Here is a 16,821-nt window from a genome sequence, read left to right as displayed (position 1 = left end):
ATGGACGGAAATATGGATTACTCCTCTGAGGGGGCGCGTTTCAACCGCCCCAACGATAAGGAGCTCGTCTGTTATCGAGCCGGGCCCACGTGGAATGAAGGGAGGTGGGCCGCCCACCCGCAGCTGCCCCTGTCGGTGGGCAGGGTAACACCTGCGCCGCGGCACGTGAATGCCATATACACCACTGTGGTGCGGAGACACAGCGACCAACTGCAGCCCAAGTCGCCCAACGTAAGTGGATCCAAACAGGGAAAAGCAATGGCCATGAATTCATCTCGCTTTGAAAACGCTTCATCCCATGCGAGGTCAAATAACGGCCTCTATCCGTATCCTCCCAGTATCAACAAACTGCCGATGGGTATGGCCGCACCACATTGGAGTCCGGTAGCCTCTAGGATAATTGGGTGGAATTATGGGAATGTGTCGGACATCCATGTGTTCCCGCGAGACAATGAGAGAAACGGCGTTCGCATGATAGAAGCTGGGCCAGGTGCCATTAATAACAACCAGAAGAGGGCAATTCCAGCGGTGTCTTCGGTTACTGGATTGCCGGTTGTAGCACGAGGACCTCAACCCTCTTTGGTGGAGCCTACACGATTTAAAGAAAATAATTACATGCGACTAAGATGCTGCAGACGTCCAAAAATGCGCCATTTGGGAAATGAAACATGGTTTCAGGGCACTGTGCATACGAAACGTGTAATTTCTCCTCCACCTTCTCCAAAACGAGGTTCATGCGAGACGTCCCGTAAGCAGGGGGAGATTATAAAGAAAAAAGAAAGTAATCCTTCTGCCAAAACGTCAAAGTTTCTGAATGCCTTTATGAACCTTTTCAAGTAACGGCTACTGTATACATGTGTCTTCTGCCTCTCTTTGGTTTTCCTTGGCGAAGGGGGGGAGGGGTATTTGAGGTTTCCTTGTGGCTACTGTTTAATTTTTTGAGGGTTGCGGGCAGGGTGACTGGGAAGATGGGGGAATGCGAAAAGAAGATGGTAATTGAACGCAAAAAATTATTTTTTGTTTGTTTGTTTGCTTAGTCTTTTTCCTTGGGGATCCTTCAAGAGGCTGTTGTTGTTGTTGTTGTTGTTGTTGTTGTTGTTTGCCTGACTTTTGCGGCACGTGGTGGTCACGGCGTGCATGTGTTTCTGGTGGGATGGCCAAGGGAGTAAAGGGGTCCGTAATGTGGACAACAAGTTGGAGAAGGCATTAAGAGGCGAACATGATTTTTGTGTGGTGTGGTGGTGAGGAAGAAGGGACTTTTGTCTTCTTGGCCTTTATTTTGGTTGTTGCTGTTGTAGTTGTTGTTGTTGTTTTGTCTCCCTCTGTCCTTTGAGTGTGTTCATTATTTTTATTATTAATTATTATGCGTGTGTATTTTTTTTTCTGCATATTTTATTTTTTTATTTTTTGTTTTTTGTGCGTTTGTCTTGTTTGGCTCCACCCTCCCCCTTTCTGCGTGGCCCTAAACGTGTTGTTGTGGGGAAGGGGCAGGGGGGGGGGAGAAGTGGAGGAAGAGGGGAATAAAAAAAAAAAAAAAAAGTGGAAGAAGAAGAAGAAGAAGAAGGGACGAGAATAAGATGATGGAAGATGTCTATGATATTGTTGACATCTTCCTCCTCTATTTGTTTGTTTGTTATTTAAATTGTTTTTACGTTTGTTTGTCTATTATGTGCATGCATTACGCACTTATATCTTGTGGTGATTTGGCTTTGTTTTCCATGTGTTAATATATATATATATGTATATATCTATGTGTATCTATGTATCCATCTGTGTGTGTGTGTGTTGTGGTCACTTCATGTAGAGTTATTGTTTGTTTGTTTGTTTGTCTTTTTCAATTGGGGGGGGGAGGGGAGGGGGAGAGGTAAGTTTCTGGTATAAATCCCATGGTTTGCTGCTACGAGGTGGACTGGAGTAAAGCCACACGAAGGAACAACGATAAGCATATATACATATAGATAGATGTAGATACATATTGGACTTAGAGGAAAGGAGGAACGGGTAAAGCGAAGAGATGTAGGCATGAATAGGTGGGAAGAAGAGAAAAAGCCGAGTGATGGTCCTTTATATATATATATATATATTTATATCTTAATTGATGAGAAAGAACATTTGTTGCGAAACTCCATTCATGTTTTCTTTTTCTTTTTCTTTTATTTTATTTTCTCCATGTGCAATTTTGCGTTACTTTAGTCCGTTTGTGTGTGTGTGTGTGTGTGTGTGTGTGAGTCTACCCTCCAGTGTAATAGACACCAGCAGTCATGAGGGAATAAATGGATTGTTTTTACATGCCTCTGCGGGAAGAAGTGGGGGGGGGGGGGGGGAGGTGAAATAAGCATCCAACAGAGAAGAAGAAGAAGAAGAAAAAAAAAAAAAGGAAAAGGGAATAAATTTAAATTATATAATTTGGTAAATATTTACAACACGCTTAATATTTAATTGAGTTTTATATTATATTATGTTATATATATAATACATGCAAATCCTTCAGTGTCTGTTTGTGTGTGTGTGTGTGTGCCGATGTGTATATTGAGGAGGGTGTGTGTGGGTTTGTGTCTTTGTTTTAGTGCACGCCTTCTATTATTTTTCTTTTTTGTTTTTTTTTGTTTTTTTTGTTTTTTCTATATTATCTGTCTGCCTGCTCCCATTTCCCAGCGTTATATTCACACCGGAGATAAGGCATGAAGGAATGATTTTGGATGCATCGTTGCTGTTGTTGGTTGTTGCTATTTTTTTTGTTTGTGTTTTTTGGCTCTTTTTTTTCTTTTTTTAATCTTTTCTTCTTTGAAGGGAAAATCAACACTCACTAGGACGCAGGAAGAAGTAGGAGGTTCATCTTTTGCCTCCGCATCCATCCAGTGAGGGAGGTACCTACATCACTTATATACATATACACACATATTTATATTTATAGAGAGGGAGAGAGAGAGAGGGAGACCACTGACAAGGGAGAAGGCGTGTGGTGTGCAGTGTGTGTGTGTGTGTGTGTGATTACAGAGCCACCTCGCCCCTGTGATTGTCATCAACTGTTGTTGTTGTTGTTGTTGTTGTTGTTGTTGTTTTTCCTGCTGCTCCGTCTCCCGCTACATTGGAGACGAAAGAGAGGGGGGAAGAGGAGGGCGGGGACGGGAGTGAAAACAGTGAGGCGGAGGAGGAGACACACTTGGGCACAACATCCATCATACACGAGTGTGTTCTTTCCTTCTTACCACCCGCCTTGAAGTTTGTCAATAATTTGGTGAAAACAGTTTTCCGAATGGACATTCACACGCGTGACGATCCGTTCGCGTACGGTTACGGCAATGGCTACGGTGTTGTGGACAATGTCGAGACATTGGATGGGCTTTTCAGTTCCACCGCCCCTGAAAAAAACAGTCAAGAGGTTGGCGTGCTGGAAAAAAAGCAGGGGTTTCTTCCCCTGTTGCAGTATAAAGGCACCCCGGGGTTTTGTTCACCGCCGAGGAAAAGTTCCTCCCCGAAATTGGGCGGCAACGACAAGAACGGCGAGGATGAAGATGTGAAAAATGCCGCCACCACCACCATCACTGTCGCCAGGCGCCCCAGGGTGTCTCTCCCCAACTCAGACGCAACGAGGCCCCTGGCACGCAGTCCGGATGGTTCTCCACAAAGGGGGCAGGGAGCTGCCGCCGGAAATGTAGGCCAATTAGCCATCAGGAGCCGAGTCAGCCTTCCGCACACGAAGCCAAACGGGTTGCGAGAATCGTTGTCGCAGCCGCGGCAGCAGTCACTAAGCAAAGCTTTGCGCGATGGCACAAATAAAAATGACATCCCTGTGGATGCCCCACCCAATGGAAGGCGCGTAAGCACGCGAAAGATTTTTTTTAATGCAACAGCAACTAAGGCACAAAACAACGCGGTGAAAAAGCGGGGGAGTGAAGATGGAAGGAGAAAAATCTACTTCTCCGGAGAGAGGGCTAGAGCGCCCACAGAAAAAACCCCTGCCACCGCCATCCCAGGGGCTCCTGGAGAAGCGTTCATTAGGGTGAAACACCCGACGGTGTCTGAGGCCCCAGCGCCGGGAGGCAAGAATACGCTGAAAGCAACAAGCACAGCTCCCGTGTCCGTGTGCACACCGAGTAAATCTGAGAATAACAAAACTGAGTCGATTCAGCCCCTCAAAAAAACGGACGGTTGGGTAGAAAAAAAACAAGATATGATGGGGCAACACGTCATTGCGTACGAAAGTCCTCCTACCGAAGACGGGAAGCATCCCCCATCGAACGTGCCGAAAATTGACAATTACGGTCCTCCTGTTCACCCCTCTGTTAACGACCATCAGAAAGCAACCAAAACACGTGAGAAAAGCGACTCTATTGATCATGGATATGAGGATGAAAGGGCAGCTCTTCATCGTTCCTTTCACACAGAAATGTGGGACACACTCATAGAAGTATCTGGAGAAAAAACTGTAACTAGTAGGTCTGAGGAATACGGTACGGAACGATCCCACAGGGGGGAGGTTTCCAGGGAAAGCACAGATGATATGCAAGAAATGCATGATCACATCGATGAACTTGTGAGCACATCAACAGAGGCCATGGTCCGATTGCGACTGTTTTCTTCAGCAGAAAAAAGATGGCCGGAGATTGAAATGTGGGCAACCGCGCCGCTTCTTATGTTTACTCCTCCACCGAATCCAAATTCATCAACAGCGGGTGTAATTGAGTACGCAGGGGAGCAGCTGGAGTTGGATTGGAATCTGCACAATGTGGTTGCTCAGGTCTTTCATCACGACCGTCCACGGAATCTGACTTACCCGGAAAAAATGCCTCTAGAATTGGAAAAGACAAAAACAAAGCGCCGTCCACGTACACCACGTAGTTTTTACGGAGAGAAGGGTGCGAGGATGCCATCGGATTGGTTCCGCCATGCATTGGGTAACATAAAACGTGTCAATAGCCCAGATCTGGAGGCCATCGATGCAGCCGAGGTGTCCAAGAAAATTTCCCACAGCAGGGTACGTTGAGGACGGAAGGGCGGCTCTTTTTTTGTTTCTTTTTTTATGGGTGCTACTGCTGCCTTGGGCTGTTTCCACCACCCATCCACCCCTCAGTACCAATGATCAGAGCGATGTCGCAGGCGACGTATTGTGGGGAAGGAACGGCATGTCGTGTAGGATAGAAAAAGAGAATAAGGAATGATCGAAGGAAATATATATATATATGGAGATGTGGTATTACACATGCATACACAATTTTAAGGACACAACACGGAAAAATTTTCCAGGAGGAAGAATGCGGAAAGCCGAATATTTTCTTTAAGATTAATAGTAGATGATTCTTTTTTTTTTTTTTTGTGTGTGTGTACGTGTGTTTTCCTCCGCAGGATTTTCTTTCTTTTTGTTGTTGTTGTGGATTATTATTTTTTTTTGCCCCATTTTTGTTTTTCCTTCTGCTTCCCTTCTTTTTACCCCTTTTTCTTTTACATGATCTGTTCCACTAATATGTTAATAGGCGTGCACACACGCATGAATTTGTCGCTCCTCCCTGGAGGGGTGGTAGTAGTAGTGGTGGTGGTTTGTTGTTTCCTTGGAGGGGGCTTTATTTTACATTCGATCTCTTGCTTCCCTCTTGGCATGCATCTTTGTTTGTTTGTTTTTTTCTTTTTCCTTTTATTTGTGTGTGTGTGTGTGCCATTTTTGTTTCTTTGCTTGCTCGCCCCCACGCGCCTCAACATAGCAGTGCAAACACCCCCCAAATGTATTTATATTTGAATGCGCACGTACCTCCCCCCTCCCTCCCTTCTTCACCCCCCATTCTTCTTTTTTGTTGTTGTTTTTGTTTTAATTTGACTGTTTTTTGTGTGCGTGTGTATGTGTTTGAGCCGTTTTCATCGTTTCGCCTGTGTTTTAGTTTGATCCTTTCTTTTGCGCGTGTGTGTATTTGTGTGCGTGAGGGGACGAGGGGGAGGTGCGAGGAGCCTGACGACGTGTGTGGGAGGTGCATGTCGTGAGGAGAGAGAGAGAGAGAGGGGAGAATTAACCGTGCGAATGTAATTGTGTTGGCATGGACTTCTTTGTGAATGATTGCTGTTAACTGAAAGGAACAGGAGGGATGAGTCGGTGAGGATTTGTTTTTGTTTTTGTTTTGTATGAAAGAGGCAGCCAACGAGGACCGATATCGGGCAAAGAAAAGGAACAAAGGAATGTGCATGCATGCTAAGAAGTATCGTTAGCAAAAAGAAATAAAAAATGATAAACAGAGTACATGTGCGTGCGTATCCGTCTATATAAATCTCTTTTTTTTTTTTGCCTGTATGCATGTGTTTGTCTCTCTCTCTCTCTCTCTGTGTGTGTGTGTGCTTGTGTATGACGATGGAGACAAATGAGCATATGTAAAGAGCTATTACTATTATTATATATATATGTGTGCAGTGTGAGCAGTGGAAGGAGGCTTTAATAAGTAAAACAAGGAATGACGAAATTAATGTTTCTGCCATGGCCTCTATTAACTGTTTTTTCCTTTGTTGTTGTTTATTATTTATTATATTGATTACTTGCCCCTTTTATTTTTTTTTTGTCTTGGCGGTTACTTTCTTTGCTCTCTCACCTTGTGTGGTTTCTCGCATGTTTACATATGGCCTCCCTTCTGTTTTTACATCCGTGCGTGTGCGTACGTGTGTGTTTGTCTTGTTGAGCTCCGCTGTTTTTGTTTTTGTTGCTGTCTTTTACTTGTTTTTGGTGTTGTTTCCAGTGAGAACGTGCTGGAGGGCGACTGTTTTTTCCTTTGCCCATGCCACCTTGCGGTCTCACAAGACGTTTGTTCATCATGGCCACCTGCCTTTTGTATTTGTTTGTCCTGTGGGGGATGTATGGGTGCGGGGCGGCGCTGCACTGAAGCCCGGGGAGGGAGGGGAATGTGTTGGGCGCAGCGGAGCCAATTTTTCTCATCGCCCACCGCACGGCGCCCCTCTCCCTCTTATGCCCTTGAAGGGACGAGCGGGTGAGACGACGAAGAAGAAGGCTTCAGCCGGGCGTGTATTGGCCGACGGAAAAAAAAAAAAAAAAAATTTTTTTGCTGCACGCTTTTGCGTGAGTGTCTCATGTTTATTATTATTAATTTCCCCTCACCTCCCTTCTTTGGGAGGGAGGGAGGGGCATTTCGCATTTTTTTGTGTTTTCTTTTTTAGGTGTGTTTGTCTCTGTGTGTTGAGGATTGTAGGCGGGGCGGCACTTTTTTTGTTTTATATCCCCTCCCCTCCCTTTCCGTCCTGTCTTCTCACACGGACGGCAACTGTACGAGAAGAAGGGAGGCCGTAAAAAAATAAATAAAAAAATCAGATGTATATATTTTTTTTTATTTGTTTATTTATTTATTTTACATTTTTTTTTTCCCCTCTCTATTTAACGTATGTTTTTTTTGTGTCTGTGTAATTATGTGAATGAACATTTTATCAGTGGCCTTTGAAGGGAAAATATATTGTTTTTATTCTTTATTTTATTTTATTTGATTGCATTTTTTTTTTTTTTTTTTGCTGTGGATGCATGTGGTGTGGGGAAGAAGGACTTGCGCTGCGATGTTGCTAAAAAAAAAAAGGGGAGAGGAGGGAGACGGATATCCACGCCGGGGATGTGGTGTGGAGTGTGTGTGCGGGAGTCTGCCGTCTCGCATGGCTGCTTGTTGTTGTCGTTGTGGATGTTTGTTCCCGTAGAGCGGTCGTGGTATTTGGTTTTTGTTTGTTTGTTTTACACATCCATTTGTTTTCCCCAACTCGTCGGTTCTTTTTTTTTTTTTTTTTTTTCTTCTTCTTCTCGTTCCGTATTTATGATGTCCTCTTCGGGAGTGTCTACTTCATTGCCAATGAAACGGCTGTTTGTATATATGCAATGATAGGGTGTTGTTGTTTTTTCTTTTTTTTTTTCTTTTCTTTTTCTCTTTTTTCGAGGAAAGTGTAGCAAAGAGGAGGGGAGGGGGGGAGTAACTGGAAGACAATATACATCTATATAACTATAAATATACATACATACATACGTGTGTGTATATTTCATTCCACCTTTGCCATTCAGGCAGGAAAGGGGGGGGGGAGGAAAAAAGAGTGTGAATTAAAACTACAGGAAAAGGGAAAAAAAAAAAAAAAGGAAGGAAAGGGGTGGTGGTGGTGGTGTTTTTTTTTTCTTTTTTGTGTGTGTGGGGGGGAGGGAGGGGGAAAAAAACAAAAAACGAAAAAGGGAAAGAAGAGTGAGTGGGTAAGTGTGTAGTAGGAGCAGACAGAACGACAGATAATTATCTATATATAGATATGCACTGGAACAACATGTACTCGGAGATGCCAAATTCCTACCAAGGGACATTTAACCCTCTGCCTCGTAATCACGAACTGTTTTTTGTGAAATGTAACACGCTTTCCCAGCACCATAATATGCATTATCCCAATATGGCACCATACCAGATGAATGGCCGGATGCTGCCATATACAGCTTGTGACAGGAGGACGCATATGAGTATGCGTGGCCATCGGAAGTGGTATGAAGATGCCTTAAGGTCCATAAAAAGAGTTCCCAGCCCCGATTGGAAAGGTCTTTACGCTTTAGACGTGGGCGAGGGAAATGAAGAGAAGGAAAGGCATGAATTTTATTGGGTCAGGTATGATGAAAATGAAGCATTTGAGAACGGTGACTCACACTCGAATGATACAAAGAACTTCATGGATCCTGAAGAAGGGACGCAGCTTCTTCCCACCTTTAAATCTCTACTGGCATATGGAAGAAATTCTCTAGAGGAAGACGGAAAAGAAGATACGCGGAGTTTGCAACAACATTCGCGTACATCTGCCATGGACGATGGGGCAAATCAGTTATTTCGTTCCAGGCTAGGACAGATGGAGGAGGAGAGGGTGGAGGAGACACGAAACAAACCAAAACCAGCGAAGGAAAATAGAGTGAGTCTCGCTCCCAGCAACTTACTTATGGAATTAGCGGATTCGGATGAGGACTCCTCTTCATCGGAGAGTTACCTTTCAAAGCAAACAAAGGATAGCTTCAGTGTGGGTAGCCGCACAAATAGCAACAAAAAAGATGATGGTGAAGAGTATGATAATTATGGAAGAAGCAGGTTGTACAATGACAGTGGATGGTCGTTTGAAAAAGATGGCACAAGTTTAACAAGCCATCTTTTGGGGAACCGTCGAAGGGGATTGGAGGGGTCATTTCTCAACAATGCGTTTAATGCATCATTCAGCCTTGCCAAACCCGCGATGCACCAGGGACAGAGCATCTCTGTCTTTGGGCAGAGTGCGTTACGAGGGTACGATGAGTCGATCAATCAGCTTTCATGCCTTGGTCGCATGCAGATGGGGGGAGATGATGCCTTTTTTCGTCGCTCCACCTTTGGGCCCGTGGTGGGCGCTGAGGAAAATTCGTATGAGAACTTGGGCCACTCCTTCCCCAAAGCGCCATCGTTGAAAGCGAGGCGTCGCAGCGACAACAGCGACATGACGCCTTTACCGAATAAGGCCTTTTCTGGCTTAAAGAGAATTCCGAATTTTCCACCGTCGTATGCAAAACATGGGTGGCATCGTAGCAGTCTGCCCGGCGAGGAGAAGCCGAATTTCCATAAGGATCCCCCTTGGATCTCGCGAGATTCCGAGCAGGATGGTTTGATGCGTGTAGATGCTGGGAAGACCGAACCGCAACGAGCGCGGAGGGCGAGCATTCCCTTTACTAGTTTCTCCTTCAAGGATGTAGGAAATAGACAAACAACGGCGGTGGAGGAGTCGAATGCGGTTACTTTGGATGCCCCTTCCATCTCCGCGCCGGAAACAAAACAAAAACCGCAACCGCAGCAGAAGCAAATGCGTGAGATGCATTCACCGTATATATTGAGGGAGGGGCAGCAATGGCCGTCTAAGGAGCGACAAGGCCAACTGCCCAAACTCATTCAACGTTATAAATTCTGGACCTCTCATAAAAATGAAGACGAAGGTGAAAAATTTTCGATTCCAACGATATATGAAACGCGGCGTCGAAGTCAACCCGAACCCGTGAGGAAGGAGCCAATGGCTGTGGGGTCGCCCAGAGGTCAAAAGCAGGTCTCTGTTGTTCGAGAGCAGCTTGCGGATATTCTTTCTGTAAAAGGCACGGAGCGGCAAAAACGAAATGGCACGAATGTAAATCCATCGACGGCTTCAACGCGGAGGGCAAATCAGGAAACCACCAACGACAAAACTGAAAAGAAATCCGCACTTCAGGAAGAACGGCCGCGCATACCGACACTGCCCTCTGTAAATAGTAAAAACATTTTGCTTGCACCAAAGCGTCGCAATGTGGAACATGATAACATCCTTGGTCTATCGATGGACTATCAGTTTTAGTTTTCAGGCGAACCATGTCTCATTTCTACGCCGCCCCATCTAAGCCCTATTCTTCTTCAGGTAGACGGGGAAGAGGGAGTGTTGCGGCAGCACTGCGCAAAACTTATTAAAGATGGTGATTATACTCATTCAAATGTATTCGGTCTGCGTCCTGTGTATTTTATTATTATTATTATTTGGTTGCGGTATCATATTGTTGGTGCATGCTGAGGTGTGGGTGTGGATTTCTACCATATTGTTTACCTCTGCCCTCCGGTCCCTTTTGCAGGTTGACGTGTACGTGGGTGGGAAGTGGGCCGTGTGTCTTTAGAAAAGAAGAAGTATATATTTGATGACGGTGTCTAAGTTTTGTTTGTTTGTTTGTTTTTCTGTGTCTATCGGTGCCATTATCTTGTCCTGTATTTATTGGTTTTTGTGTCTCTCGCTCTTTTGTTGTTTTTTCCCCATGAAATTATATACTGAGTGGTATGCGTTACGCGCGCAGCATCTTTTATTATATTGATTACTTGCCCCTTTTATTTTTTTTTTGTCGTGGCGGTTACTTTCTTTGCTCTCTCACCTTGTGTGGTTTCTCGCATGTTTACATATGGCCTCCCTTCTGTTTTTACATCCGTGCGTGTGCGTACGTGTGTGTTTGTCTTGTTGAGCTCCGCTGTTTTTGTTTTTGTTGCTGTCTTTTACTTGTTTTTGGTGTTGTTTCCAGTGAGAACGTGCTGGAGGGCGACTGTTTTTTCCTTTGCCCATGCCACCTTGCGGTCTCACAAGACGTTTGTTCATCATGGCCACCTGCCTTTTGTATTTGTTTGTCCTGTGGGGGATGTATGGGTGCGGAGCGGCGCTGCACTGAAGCCCGGGGAGGGAGGGGAATGTGTTGGGCGCAGCGGAGCCAATTTTTCTCATCGCCCACCGCACGGCGCCCCTCTCCCTTTTATGCCCTTGAAGGGACGAGCGGGTGAGACGACGACGAAGAAGGCTTCAGCCGGGCGTCTACTTATTTTTGTTTTGTTTCTCTTTTGTCATCTTCTTTCTGATTGCTGTTGTTGTTGTTGTTTTATGTGCGATTTTTTTCCCACCCACCCCCTTTCTTCGGTGCATTTTTTTGTCATGTGTGATTTGCCCACAACCACGCCAGGATGTCGAAGCATCGTTCTTTTCAATGTACAACCTCTTGCCGTATATATTTCATTTTATTTATATTTGCCTCGTTTTCACGCTTTTTGAGTGTTTGACCTAACATTGATTCCCTTGAAGGGATATCCCACACCGACAGTTCTGCGCACGTGTGTGAGGGGTTTATATATAAATATTTTTTTTTTTTCATTTGTCTGTGTATATATTGACGTCTGCTCTTTCTATTTTCTTTTTCGTTTGTGTGTTTTGTGTATTTCTTTTACTGTGCCTTTTGACACCTCTTGCGGTGAATAGCGATGCCCATGTCTATTCATGCGGATAGGGGCGTGTCATGTCGACGCAGCGGATGGGAAAAAAGAAAGAAAGAGGGAAAGGGGGAAAGAGAGTTTAATTTTTTCCAAAAAAAAAAAAAAAATTGTGAACGGGCGGAAAGAAAACCCTTTCAACGTGACGAATGAAGAGGGGGTGGGGGGGGAGGTGGGGAAAGTGATGGTGGTGGTGAGTTGGGAGGAAATCAGCGAAGATGAATGAAGTGATCTTTTTGTTTGTTTGCTTCTTTATTTGTTTCTTTCTATTTTGTGTGCATACGTGCCTACTTGGCCTCATTTGAAATGATACATGAAATGCCATCGTTTTGTTTGCTTGGCTGTGGAGTGGTGCCGTGAAATTTATTATCGCCACAATTTTGACGTCATTCGCCTATTTTTTATTTATTTATTTATTTATTTATTTGTTGTTGTTGTTGTTGTTTTTTCCAGCATCCTCCGAGTTGCATGTTATGTTTTTTGTTGGTTGTTTGGTTTTATTGTTGGTGTTGTTGTTGATCCTTCTTCTTTTTTGTTCTTGCACACACGCGTGTGTCCATGGATTATTTAACATCTTTACATGTGTGCCATCACAAATGCATGCATAGTTGTATATATATGTATATATGTATAATTTTTTTTTTATGGTTGTCCCAGGCATTTCTTAGCAAATGCATGGGGATTGTCATCAGGCCATTTGGCTCATCTCCTTCTTTCCTCTTCGCTTGTATTTTTTTTTTGGTACATTTCCTTTATTATTATTATTATTATTGGGGGAAAAAAAACAAAAAGGGGGAAGAAGGAGGGAGTGGTTTTATTGCTTGCTGTTACAACGTGACCGCACATAAGCGGTGTTGTGTTTTTTGTTGTATGCCTAAGTAGGCGAGTGCGAGATATTTGGATTTGCATTACAGGAGGTACACAGCAATCGTACACATACATACATACACATTGTTTCCTCCTTCCCCTCCTCCCCACCCTAGCCCAATCCCCCCATAGCAATAGCAAGTTAAAGATTATCAACAGGGTGAAAATACGCACGGGATGTTGGAGGAATCTGTAAGGCATATTTCCGGTCTTTCACCGACACCCAGGTCGGGGTCACGCTCAGATACCAGCGTGGTTGGTCCAAGGAAAAAAACAGACCAAAAGGCTCAATTGTTGGGGAAGATGACACTTGGCGATGGACTTATTTGCGTGGACTTTCTCTCAGGGCCTAATATTTTGGCAATTGGAAGTACAAAGGCTGTTCATCTTGTGGAAGTGACGCCGATGAATCTTCCCAGTCAGGCAGCGGGGGCGGATGTTTCCTCTACGCCTCACTTGGCGTCCGTTTCCTTTGCGATGCGCTCATGTGGCATGTTTGGTAACGTGGCAAAGGTGGAAGCCCTTGCGTGGTATCCAAACCGAAATGAGGCGGTCCTTGCCATTGTGCAGCTCAGTCGCAGCGTAACGGTGCTTTTTGACGCGCTTTCAAAGAAGGGAGACGCATACATGGCCCAGCAGTGGATTCATAGCTCTAGGTGCCGCACCCTTGTCTCCTCCACTGTGGCCGGGAGTGAGCCTCTGAGTGCTGCTGTTGTCAGTGCAGCATCCATGCCCTCCACACCGTTTGGTACAGCCATGCAGGAAGTGCAACCAAGCCCATTTGTGGAACGCGATCCGGATCGTCCGTGCAGTATGGTGGAGGTTGTGATCAACACCGGCTTCTTGCGGGTGGAGCGAATCACGTGGGATCCGCACAATCCGTACACGCTCGCGCTTACCTCCAATGCGACGCACTTTGAGTTGTGGACCATCCCTCTCAGGGACAAAAAAGTGTACCCGCCCAGGCTTATCCTTCGCCCGCCCGCGCACGACGAACGGTCCGTCACGCGCGGAGTTGTGTTTTCCCCGTTTGACCCAAACCTCATCGTTGTCGTTGTAGAAAGAGCGAACGCCGGTAAGGTGATTGTGTATGACAGACGGCACGTGGAAGTGTTGTGGAGCATGGAGACGACTGGGCCATGCCTTTCAGCCGCTTTCCATCCAATCTTTTCCGATCTTCTTGCCGTGTCCTTTCGGAAGGCAAAGACGAAGACCAATTCACGTGTGCAGTTTTTCCGCGTTCAGAGTGATGTCATTGCGGCGCCTTCCACGACGGAAACGAACCACTCTAGCGGTGAGAAACTGGCGAGTGCTCCGGCACCGTTGGAATCAACGGACGTCTTGCCTCCCATCGATAGTATTGACTCACTCAATCGACTACGGTGGAGACCGTGCGGGAATGCGTTCCAAGTGACAGGGGGAGAGGCATGCGTGGAAACAAGTGATGGCAGCATCGACGCAACCTCCTCAAAGTTGTGGTTCGCCACGACGGCGCTTAACGGCCAGGAGATTAGTGTCTGGGATGCCGCCAACGGCTTTTCCCCCATTTTTTCCATCCGAACTGTCTGTCATGGGCGCGAGTTTGTTCGACAGGGAGCCCACCACATGAACCCGACCCTGCAGGAATTACCTCTGCAGGAGCCAACAGACTGTGTCTGGGTGAATGCGTTGACACTCGTCTCTATCTTCAAAGACGGGGGGGTTGTGCTCACATCCCTCCTGGATGAAAAAACAACCAGCAGGGACACACTGTTCCGGTGCATAACCGACCCCAACACGCAGCTGTCCGCGGGATCCGACGTGCTTAGTCTCAGTGCTATACTTCCTACGGCGGCGGTGGTGGCCGATTACTTTGGGCGCAGCTTTGCGGTGCGCAGCAGCTCCTCGCTTCTACGGGAGTACTACACCAAAATCATCAACGCCGAGAAGCGAGAGTTACTGGAGGAGTTGGCATCAGGAAAAAAAAATGCGGTTGGTGGTGGTGGTGGTGTTTTGAGCTCCCCTTCCCCCTCCTCTACGGCGGTTTCATTGGGGACTGTAAAGCATCATAAAGACTCCTCACGTGCCACGCCCACGGGTGGAATGATGTTTGACACGCGTTATTCCCCACTGCCATCCCACTGGTCCACGCAAACACCGCTGCAGCAAGCCTCCTTTGAGAGACGGTTTCCGAGTTCTTTGGCTAGCGCCCATGCGATCGCAGGGTCTCCGAACAGCGGCAGACGGCTAGAATTTCTTTTCCCCCTCCTGTTCTCTCTCGTCCCGTCGCCGTCGCCGGTACTCACAGTTGCAACGACAACAACAAGAGCAATGGGAGTTGATCGAGTTGTGGCGAACGATGATGCCGAAACGAAGAGTGCGGATAGATTTTTGCGGCGATCCCCATACTTGGTTGCTTTTGACTCACGACACCGCTCTTCGAGGGGCGGACTGGAGACGCAGAGTGAGAGTGGGCTAGAAGGAAAAGCATGTAGCTTCCCGACACGCCACGGCTTGGATGGGGCAGCAGCCACGGCGAAGAGAGGATTGTTTGGGGCACGTTCAGCTTCCGCGAATGAACAGAGCCTCAGTGAACATCGTGGCATAGTGTCGCCTATGATTTCACTTATGAATGCTCTGGCAATGACCAGCTCTTTTTCACCAACTCAATCTGAAGAAGGGAACGCCAGGCGTACGAATTTATTTACACCAGTGGGTCGAACGAGTGGAGGCGCCGTTTCTCTGTTACAGGAGACACAGGCCGGTTGTGCCAACTTGACCTCGGAATACGGTGCAGACGGAGGCTCAGTGGAGAAGATCCCTGCTCAGCCGCCGCCTCTGGGACGAAGATCACTCGTTAAACCCGTGATTGATTGCTTTGTCCTTTCCAATGAGACGTGTGGATGGGCCTATGTAGAACAAACTTCTGAGGAGGATACGTTTGTACGCTATGCGTTGAATTGGGAGATGGGCTTTGATACATCCCGCAAGATGAGAGCACATCGTCATGCAGCAACGGAAGAAATTGCCAAAACAGAGACTGAGAATGTTGATCAATGCTTTGCGAGGATGATGGGACACAACTCAAAGGTTTGTAGGTCACGTGAGCGAGAATTGCAAGCTGCAACAAAGGCCATAAGTGAGGAAAGGGGCAACGTCCCTGGCGTGGATGGTGCAACGGCCAATTCCGGTAAAGGAACTGGAAATAGTGAATATCCCTTGGGCTCCGTAGATCCCAGGGGCCGACTCTGGGCTGCGGCTGCGTATGCGTGGCGCAGCCACAATGTGACACTCATTACATCGCTTGTGTGCAGTTACCTGGAATATACCTCCCTTGTTGGTGACGTGCAGTTTTGTGCTGTGTTATATTTACTTTTTTGCCTATGGTGGAAGCAACGAGGGATGTCGGTGCGGAGTTATGCATGTCCCCTGTTTCCAACGGACGAGAAACCAGCGGGGAATGCTCAAGAGCATGAAAAGACGCGGGAAGCCACCAATGGCAGCCCGTGGCAATGGAAAATGCGAGCGCTGCAGTGGGTAGAGCAATATGTTACTCGTCTCTATGAAATAAAGCTCTATGTTCCGCTCAACGAGTTACTCATCATTGTGCCTGAGGTGATGGGGAACTTCAGCGCAGGGTTACCGCGTGCCGAGGACGTTGCACAGAAGTTATTCACATGCGTCTATTGTGGAACTTGTCCAAAGTCCGAGTTGGTGCCACGAGCTCCCAAAAAGGGTGAAAGGCTGTTTTTGCACACCGCGACACCCGCAACAAGTGTTGATGTGAGCGAGGGAACGAATGAGCGTTTAGGCTCTGATGACGATTCAAGCGATAGCTTTGAATCTTCCCTCAGTTCCTCCCACTTCTGCATGTGCGTTCAGGATGAGCCTGCGGACAGTGGAGCATGTAACGATAGTGTGCTTGTGGCAAAGGAGAAGGTCAACGGTGGTGGATCGGCGCATCCTCTTTCCAACTCTGGCGTCCCGCCGCGGAACGCGGTCTGTTCTCGTTGTAGAAACGCACCTCTTATGACGTGTGTCATATGCGAGGAGGTCGTGGAGGGAATGTACTTGTGGCTTCTTTCCTGTGGCCACGGGGGACACGTCCATCATATAAAAGAGTGGCTTGAAGTGTCTAACGAATGCCCGCGGTGTGGAATTCCAGTCCTGCGCCCAGAGGAAAAGCTCAGATGATGTTGTCGCACACGCA

At 46.6% G+C, this 16,821-nt stretch overlaps 4 protein-coding genes across 4 annotated transcripts, besides 46 other annotated features; all 4 read left to right on the top strand.

The window, feature by feature from the left end:
* Positions 1-840, top strand: Tc00.1047053506475.105 (hypothetical protein, conserved; the record flags this gene model as incomplete). Its single annotated transcript, XM_812109.1, has 1 exon — positions 1-840. One exon carries the CDS (start codon positions 1-3, stop codon positions 838-840), a length of 840 nt encoding a protein of 279 aa, XP_817202.1.
* Positions 1-3,448: part of a sequence feature (heterozygous, non-Esmeraldo-like haplotype) that runs on past the window's edge.
* Positions 1,067-1,100: a microsatellite.
* Positions 1,283-1,312: a microsatellite.
* Positions 1,342-1,365: a sequence feature (AT_rich).
* Positions 1,388-1,409: a sequence feature (AT_rich).
* Positions 1,501-1,564: a sequence feature (CT-rich).
* Positions 1,618-1,667: a microsatellite.
* Positions 1,727-1,766: a microsatellite.
* Positions 1,810-1,829: a microsatellite.
* Positions 2,066-2,090: a microsatellite.
* Positions 2,200-2,227: a microsatellite.
* Positions 2,347-2,380: a microsatellite.
* Positions 2,386-2,408: a sequence feature (AT_rich).
* Positions 2,429-2,475: a sequence feature (AT_rich).
* Positions 2,491-2,562: a microsatellite.
* Positions 2,584-2,621: a microsatellite.
* Positions 2,730-2,786: a sequence feature (A-rich).
* Positions 2,913-2,937: a microsatellite.
* Positions 2,970-2,990: a microsatellite.
* Positions 3,028-3,061: a microsatellite.
* Tc00.1047053506475.100 (hypothetical protein, conserved) lies at positions 3,257-4,987 on the top strand (the record flags this gene model as incomplete). Its single annotated transcript, XM_812102.1, has 1 exon — positions 3,257-4,987. One exon carries the CDS (start codon positions 3,257-3,259, stop codon positions 4,985-4,987), a length of 1,731 nt encoding a protein of 576 aa, XP_817195.1.
* Positions 3,449-3,556: a sequence feature (haploid, non-Esmeraldo-like haplotype).
* Positions 3,557-4,596: a sequence feature (areas merged during assembly that could not be assigned to a particular haplotype. This can correspond to areas where the two haplotypes were merged or to regions with more than two copies in the genome that were merged during assembly.).
* Positions 4,597-12,504: a sequence feature (heterozygous, non-Esmeraldo-like haplotype).
* Positions 5,349-5,444: a sequence feature (A-rich).
* Positions 5,604-5,678: a microsatellite.
* Positions 6,090-6,109: a microsatellite.
* Positions 6,664-6,709: a sequence feature (A-rich).
* Positions 7,012-7,036: a sequence feature (AT_rich).
* Positions 7,277-7,297: a sequence feature (AT_rich).
* Positions 7,312-7,338: a microsatellite.
* Positions 7,452-7,493: a microsatellite.
* Positions 7,739-7,770: a microsatellite.
* Positions 7,864-7,901: a microsatellite.
* Positions 7,952-8,002: a microsatellite.
* Tc00.1047053506475.90 (hypothetical protein, conserved) lies at positions 8,260-10,329 on the top strand (the record flags this gene model as incomplete). The annotated part of the gene is made up of 1 exon (XM_812101.1): positions 8,260-10,329. One exon carries the CDS (start codon positions 8,260-8,262, stop codon positions 10,327-10,329), a length of 2,070 nt encoding a protein of 689 aa, XP_817194.1.
* Positions 10,486-10,507: a sequence feature (AT_rich).
* Positions 10,983-11,028: a sequence feature (A-rich).
* Positions 11,622-11,647: a sequence feature (AT_rich).
* Positions 11,810-11,846: a repeat region.
* Positions 12,161-12,195: a microsatellite.
* Positions 12,377-12,411: a sequence feature (AT_rich).
* Positions 12,505-12,532: a sequence feature (haploid, non-Esmeraldo-like haplotype).
* Positions 12,518-12,537: a microsatellite.
* Positions 12,533-12,933: a sequence feature (haploid, Esmeraldo-like haplotype).
* Tc00.1047053506475.80 (hypothetical protein, conserved) lies at positions 12,810-16,805 on the top strand (the record flags this gene model as incomplete). Its single annotated transcript, XM_812100.1, has 1 exon — positions 12,810-16,805. The coding sequence occupies one exon, from the start codon at positions 12,810-12,812 to the stop codon at positions 16,803-16,805; it is 3,996 nt and encodes a 1,331-aa protein (XP_817193.1).
* Positions 12,934-13,078: a sequence feature (heterozygous, Esmeraldo-like haplotype).
* Positions 13,079-13,376: a sequence feature (haploid, Esmeraldo-like haplotype).
* Positions 13,377-16,821: part of a sequence feature (heterozygous, non-Esmeraldo-like haplotype) that runs on past the window's edge.

This window comes from Trypanosoma cruzi, genomic scaffold (assembly GCF_000209065.1).
Source record: "Trypanosoma cruzi strain CL Brener 1047053516569 genomic scaffold, whole genome shotgun sequence".
NCBI classification, from domain to species: domain Eukaryota; phylum Euglenozoa; class Kinetoplastea; order Trypanosomatida; family Trypanosomatidae; genus Trypanosoma; species Trypanosoma cruzi.
Note: the sequence above shows the minus strand (reverse complement) of the source record. Positions and strands in the feature narration are given on the sequence as shown.